Here is a 7,276-nt window from a genome sequence, read left to right as displayed (position 1 = left end):
GTTTTGCGTGTTTATCTTTTGGCTTAAAGTCAGAGCACTATGGTCAATCCACAGCTTCTGGTTTCATAAACAAGTGTTCATCTGAAGATATAATATACTAAGCCACAGGGTTCAGTCTGAGGGCAAGGTTTTTGCAACATACACATAATCGAAAAAATATAATTACATTTACTTTAAGAGGAGCAGAGTGAACTCCATGATTTGATTAAAGAGGGATCTTTGGTGATACTGTTAGCATTGTACACATTGTCCATATTTGCTTTTATTTCTATTCTATTCAGTTTTTAATAGGCTCATAATCCATAATCAGCATATCATGTAATCACAAGGTACACACAAATGTTGTTGTGTATGTACTATGTGTTATGCATGTGTTAGCATTGTGCTAAGCATTTCTGAAAACCGGACCACTTTATTGTTGTCCAAAAACTATTAAAAACGGTGATGGGCACTGTAGTTTATTTTGAGTCGACCCACATATACGGTCCTGCTGCCATAAACTAGATCACCAACTGTGTATTAAAGGTCTCATGACATGGTGCTCTTTGGATGATTTTATATAGGCCTTAGTTGTCCCCTAATACTGTATATCTGTCTCTTTCCTGAAATTCAGCCTTGGTGCAGAATTACAGCCACTAGAGCCAGTCCCACAATGAGCTTTCCTTAGTGTGTGTCATTTCTGTGTCTGAGGAGGAGAGAGGGGGGGCAAGGTGGAAAGTGGGGGTGTGGCCTTGACCAACTGCCACTTTGCTCAAAAGCCATGATGTCTCTCTCTCTCATGGGTGGGCCAAATTCTCTGGGCGGGCAAAGCAGAGAAAGGGGAGGTAACATTGAAGATTCCAGATCGGCCCATCTGAGCTTTCATTTTCTCAAAGGCAGAGCAAGATACCCAGGGCTCGGTTACACCATAGACAGGCTGGGGGAATGCATATTAATGTTAAAAAAATCTCATAAAGTGAAATTTTCATGCCATGGGACCTTTAAAAATAGCTGAAAATAGTCCCTAACAAATATACTGTATTATTAAGGTAACTCCTGTTTGGAAAATAATGAGAAATGCATTTTTATTTAAAAAATTTTTTTCAATGGATTTATTGACAGTAACATAAATATAGAATATCACCAGCCTTATCCTTTAAGATTTCACATATCAAAAATGTTCCAAAATGTTTTTATGGCACATATAAAGCTTTAAGGCAAACTGATGTCTAGAATAAACTTCAATTAATTTTTTCTCTTTGTATCTTCCCTCTAAGTGATTTGATGTGACTGTTACCGTGACACACGGAGGAGGTCAAAGGTCAACTCTGTGATATCAAAGGCAAGATGCTGATGCATGGGGTCGACAAAGACCTCTGGGCCTCCTGATTGGCCGGTGGTGTGCTGGGTGCGTTTGAGAGCATCCAGGGTGGCGTAGATGACTCTGGCACGCTGCTCCTCTAAGGGTGGGTCCGCCCAGCGATGACAGGGCAGCGAGGGCGAGTGAAGGAGGAAATAGACAGACGACATGTAGACTTTGACAAACTCCTGTTTTAAATAGGACAAGTCTCTCTGCAAACATAAGAAGGAAGACATGGTTTATTTGCACACCTGGTCAGCAGTCTGTCGTGACAAAATGCACTGGAAGCACAAACACATTTTAACTCCTTGGTAGAGAAAAGCCACCAGGTTACTTATACCGTCAGCACCCACTACAGGTCGTACTGGTATTACACGCACACACCCAAGCACGCATGCACGCAAACACAGGTCTAACACTAGGTAGGTCTGCTGATTTGAAAAAGTATTTAAAGGATTCTGAAAGAATTCTGGTTTATTACATTTATAGTCACTTATTATCACTTGGAACTTATTTTCATTGATTTCTAATACTTCTAGTAATAACTTTGTCTAGTAATAAGTGAATTGCTTGAAATCTTGGAGCACAGGGACATTGCTAAAAAAAAAAAAAAAAAAAAAAAAAATCCGGCTTGGTGTAAACTGCAACACGTCCACATGACACCCACATGAGTCACATTTTTGAGTTTGATGCTGTTAATGATCTACTCTCTGTCCATAGATATTGCCATCTGTTTTGATTTTTTTTACACTCCAGGGCTGAGGGCACGGCCGGACGCCTGCACTGGAATGCAGAGAAATGCATTTCATCCAACCAGGTAACCATCACTACCGTGTACACACACACACACACACACACACACACACACACACACACACACACACACACACACACACACACACACACACACACACACACACACACACACACACACACACACACACACACACACACACACACACACACACACACACACACACACACACACACACACACACTGACCCTCTGTGCTCTGCTCATGTTGGTCTCAGCATCCAGCCAGGCACTCTGAAAGAAAACAACAGTTATATTTATTCTAAAATGTGCACAATTATTGATTGTTATTAATTTTTTATTGTTTCGTAAACCCAATCATCTGAAAGCAGTGATACAAAAATATTTATTAATTTAATGATTAAATAAGGTAATGTCTCCAAACTTACCTCAGTTATTACTTGTCTCCTGCTAGTTATACTACAGCACTTAGTTAAAAAAAAAAAAGTTAAATTAAAAAATATTTTTGTTGCATCTCTTTTCGGTGTAGTAATTTGTAGACGGCCATAAGCACTTTCTTTACTGCCGCAGCAGCAACAACAACAGAGAGCAGAAGCCAGCAGGCAAGTGTTCATAAACTTCTGGTGTACTTACAAACTTTCCAATCCATCGTTTTATGAGTACATAACCTATATGTACTACTGTAGACGTTTGGTATCATTTCGGGCATTATTAGTGGGGTCATTTACCAGATACAAACGTGGGTCCATTAGCCCCTGCGCTAAGCTATTCAGCTGATAACGCTGCTACGCTAACTCTCCCAATGCTAGACCCAGCTGAAAAAAAGCTTCTGGGGGGGGTGTTTGGCTCGAGGTCATGGTGCAAAGGACCCTAGGGTGAAATTACTCCGAACCATCACTTTAAGGAGCTCTTAACTTTGAAATAATTAAATTACTGTCATTTTTTGGAGGAAACACGTTTTGTTATCAGTAACGGTGAATACATTTCTGGCATAAAAATGTTCACAAAGAATTATAAATGATTGACTGACCCTGAGAGCATCCATCAGGTCTGGTTGGTCCAACAGCATAGGAAAGGTAGAAAGTACAGGACTGCATATCAGATCTGAAACGGAGAGACATTTGAGTTCTTTCTAAGAACCATGAATATCTGCAATTTGGATAAGAAGCATTAAATGTGTCTATTACCTGCGTTCTGCATGGTAGGCCTGTCCATCAGTAGTGTGTCAGCTAGCAGCTGCCTGTGTAGAGCGAGCAGGTGGATGCAGCTCTGACAGTGCAGCAAAGTGTCTGGAAGGAGACTGAAGAGGAAAACATATGAACACATATGCGATAAAGTAAATATGCACACACATGCATATGGCTGAGGTGAGACACAAATGTCTCCAAATGAATCTAGTAATGATTTATAGTTTCTAATAGGGCTGGGTATCGTCAATCATTTTCCGAATCAATTTAATTCCCGATTAAATTTTATTTTCGATTCTATATCAATTAGGTTAGGAACATTTCAGTTACAATACCAATTTAGCTTGGATATGAAAGAGATTCTACAATTGTACAAGGTTCCCTCTAACCTACTGCATTTTTAAAAGGATCAATGTTTACATGAAGACCTGACCCCAAAGCAGTTACATAATGCACTTTTTATTTAACATGAACACACAATAAAGTGCAGCTCTACAGACTACAGTCAGAGTATTGAGTGACATTTCATTCTGATATCTTGAGGTGACAGAGGGACCCCATTGAAAATGGCCATGCCAGTTTTTCCCTCCGCAAAATGTAGCCTAAGATCGATTCTTGGATTTAATGAATCGATTTTGGATCATTCAAATGAAAATCCATTTTTTTAAACACAGCCCTAGTTACTGAATTACATCCCATAATCCACTTTATGTTAAATCTCTGTGGTAAGTTTATCTTACTGATCCACCCAACCTGAGCTGCGTTCTTGTCCGGCTGTTGGATGATTTCAACTTTATAATGATTCTGGGCTGCCGCCTGGCCTGAAGTATCTGCTGGAAAACACCAGCTGGAGCTGACAGGAGAAGAGAGAAAACATACTGGTACAATCAAAGTTTGGATACTGAGCAAGTTTCAAATCTGATCATCTCATTTCAATAAATACTAATGCTTTATTAAGGCACTTTGTCACACATGTGACACGAGTGTTGAGCTCTGCTGTGTCTTCTTACATCCTCTGGTGACTGATGCCTCCACCACGACATCCTTCTCATAAGGAGTGCCATCATTGACTGGCAGCTCATAGGTCCTAAACACAGGTTAGATTAGATTACTCATACAGTAGGTTTTATTTTCACAGATATCCATTCATTCTTTCAAACACGACGTATAAAAAAAAAAAAAAAAAAAAAAAGAGGATGACGTTGAAAATAAAAAAAGTGTGTTTCATATTTGTATGGTGTTGATTTAACTATGTATGATGGTCTATTTACAGTATGAGACGGTTTGCATGTATGAATACATATTGTGAGTATGTATGCAGCTGGCTGCATAAGTGAGCATATTTTTGTGGATATAATACTGCGTGCACTGTATGCACTGATATATAGGTATGTGTGTGTTTTGTGTGTGTACCTCTTGGGGAGTGGATTTCCAGTGTCATCGGTCAGTTTGAGGAAAGACCAGCCACAGCTAAGGTCCCCTCTCTCACCTGTAGACTAAAACACACCCAGAAGATCGGACACAGCTGTTTCCCAAAACACTCTCTGCTTTGTTACCAATTGCCCACATGTAGAAAGGAGGAACTCTGCTTTTTTGTCTTTTGTGACAACAAAAAAGGGTCTCAATAGTATTTTTTTTCCATTTCCTTCGTGATTCTAAGGGCCCTATTTTAACAATCTGAAAGGCAAGTATCAAACGCGAAACGCAAGTAGCTTTGTGGGCGGATCTCGGGCGCTGTTGCTATTATACCGGCGGGATAAATGAGTCTTGCGCCCGACGGAAATCTAAAATGGGTTGGTCTGAAGTAGCTAGGTGTGGTTTGGGCGTAACGTGCAATAAATCAATCAGCGCGTCTATTATGACGGCTTATTTGCCTGGCGCACGCCAGTGGGAGCTGCCCGGGATGCGGCACAGTAATAAATGCCGTTTTGATTGGGTGGCGATGTTTCTGAGACCTCTCGGGCGCATCTCCTCAAGTCTGGAGAGGATTACTGCAGCCATGGAGCGTGGGTCTCCAAACGCACCACCTGCTCCTATTGTGCCCCTTCCTCCTCCCCCCACTCCATCTCCATCCACCCGCTCCACCAGGAGCACATCGCGCATTGCCACTCGAGGACCAGATCCTGCCGGAGTGTCCAATCCCGCCATAGTTCAACATCATGTGTTAAACACAACAAGCCACAAAGAATGCTGCGACTTTTTGAGAACTGTACTGTAAAGTGCCTCCTGACCGATCCAAACACCTGAAGCGCATTTTCAGTAATATTTTTCCTTGTAATTATGTATGGTTTGCAAAAATGGGAATTGCTGCGTCCGTGTAGATGAGAGAAGCAAGGTGTATGCGCATTGTGCACACGCTACATTATGGCCAGGCATGTGCCCCTAAAATAGCATCTGAATTAACGCGCCACTGACTTTAGACTAGATTTTTCCTGGTCTGTGGCGGAATTATTTTCTGAAACTGCAAAATAGCACCAGGGAACATTTGCGCCTGAACCCGCCTCTTCTTTTCCCTGAACAGCCCCCCGGAGCGCAAATTCATTCCCTAATTTACCGAGGTGCATCTGTGGAGGGAAAAGTCAGCTGTGCGTCGGGTGCAAAATAGGAATGATACATGCGTCGGTGTACAAAGGCAATTGCGCTGAGTGCAAGATAGGGCCCTAAGTGTCTTATCTTGCTTAATCTAATCACTATCACGTGTATCTGTATGTGTGTGTATGTGTGTGTGTGTCCTTACATTGCGTATAAAGGTGACTCCCAGTTCAAAGAGGATACCGAGGTCAGGAGATGCAGAGTTGCAGCGCAGATAACAGTCTCCATCTAGGAGGGCGGGCAGGATACCCGCCATCTGGAGCAAACAGACACACACAAACACTTACGCTGAATTTCAGTTCATTTAAGTCTTAAGCACAAGATTAACTTCAATGCTATGGTTTAGTTGTTTTTTTTGCTTTTCTAGTGCCAAATCTGTCAAATTCTATCATTGCAACTCAGTAACAATCATCAGAGTTTAAGTAAAGTTCACATCACCTGACCAGACAACAGAGAAAAACAACCACAACAGTGTGTAATTCCATGTCCATAATGCTGAAAACATACCCTTGGGGAGAAGCTCCAGGTCTTTGGAGTCTTGGAGTTGTACGTTGCCCTCACTGTGTGGATGTTACTCAACACCTAAAACACAAGTACAGCTCATTTAAAAAAGTCTGGGGTAGAACAAGAGAGTGAAAGGTAGGAAGGTCTAGTCTGAATAACAATGTGTTATAATTTCATAATTTCCCTGAGGTCAGTCAGGACCACTTTGTCAAAATAGATTCATTCATCTGCAATTTGTATTTGGTGGTATGGCTCTGTTCTGGGGCCTCCCTGCACTTCCACGGGCATACGTGGAAAGCCTTAGGTGGGGAGAGCAGCAGTGCAGGATCCCCATAGGGTAAAGAACAGAGCAGCATCAATGACATAGACACGACATTGATGAAGTCAGACAACAATTTAGGCTAGGTTGAAGGTGGCTGCATGCGCTAGCAGAGATGCAGCAAGGTAGGCTGGGAAAACAGTTTAAATAGAGAAATCCAATCAAAAGAGGGAATCAGCTGAGCCATCAGCTGGTGTGCTGTCAGCTATGAGCTGAGATAATAGCCGAGCTTGACTCCGTGACCTGCCAGAACTTGCGCTATGCTTCATTTGTGTCATAAATGAATAAGAGTTGTCTGAGATATGGAATGTGACAGTTGAATAAGCTAACATACCAAAAAATAACTTATACATGATTTCTCCTAACACATCATGGAGATGAATTGCCTGCTGTAACACAGCCACATAGTGAAATTTGCATACAACTTTACATGGATTTTGTAATCTAATTTAGCTAATAATTAAAAAACCAACAGTATTTATTAAATTGTTTCCACACTGCAGAGACTTGGGTAGGGTAAAAAAAAAAAGCTGTATATACAGCAGAAATACATTACCTGAG

At 41.4% G+C, this 7,276-nt stretch overlaps 1 protein-coding gene across 3 annotated transcripts in view; it reads right to left on the bottom strand.

Annotated features, from left to right (window-relative positions):
- Positions 1-1,076: 1,076 nt before the first annotated feature.
- nphp1 (nephronophthisis 1) overlaps positions 1,077-7,276 on the bottom strand; it is a 16,053-nt gene continuing 9,853 nt past the window's right edge. For all 3 annotated transcript variants that reach the window (XM_028603792.1, XM_028603794.1, XM_028603793.1), the window contains 10 exons: positions 7,272-7,276; positions 6,400-6,474; positions 6,038-6,148; positions 4,714-4,796; positions 4,311-4,387; positions 4,054-4,153; positions 3,301-3,413; positions 3,144-3,217; positions 2,342-2,386; positions 1,077-1,551 (listed from right to left, as the gene is read on the bottom strand). The exon at positions 7,272-7,276 is cut by the window's right edge and continues 124 nt beyond it. In XM_028603792.1, coding sequence (XP_028459593.1) covers positions 1,273-1,551; positions 2,342-2,386; positions 3,144-3,217; positions 3,301-3,413; positions 4,054-4,153; positions 4,311-4,387; positions 4,714-4,796; positions 6,038-6,148; positions 6,400-6,474; positions 7,272-7,276 — 962 coding nt within the window. In that variant the 3' untranslated portion in view covers positions 1,077-1,272. The remainder of the gene's footprint in view (positions 1,552-2,341; positions 2,387-3,143; positions 3,218-3,300; positions 3,414-4,053; positions 4,154-4,310; positions 4,388-4,713; positions 4,797-6,037; positions 6,149-6,399; positions 6,475-7,271) is intronic.

This window comes from Perca flavescens, chromosome 17 (genome assembly GCF_004354835.1).
Source record: "Perca flavescens isolate YP-PL-M2 chromosome 17, PFLA_1.0, whole genome shotgun sequence".
NCBI lineage: Eukaryota > Metazoa > Chordata > Actinopteri > Perciformes > Percidae > Perca > Perca flavescens.
Note: the sequence above shows the minus strand (reverse complement) of the source record. Positions and strands in the feature narration are given on the sequence as shown.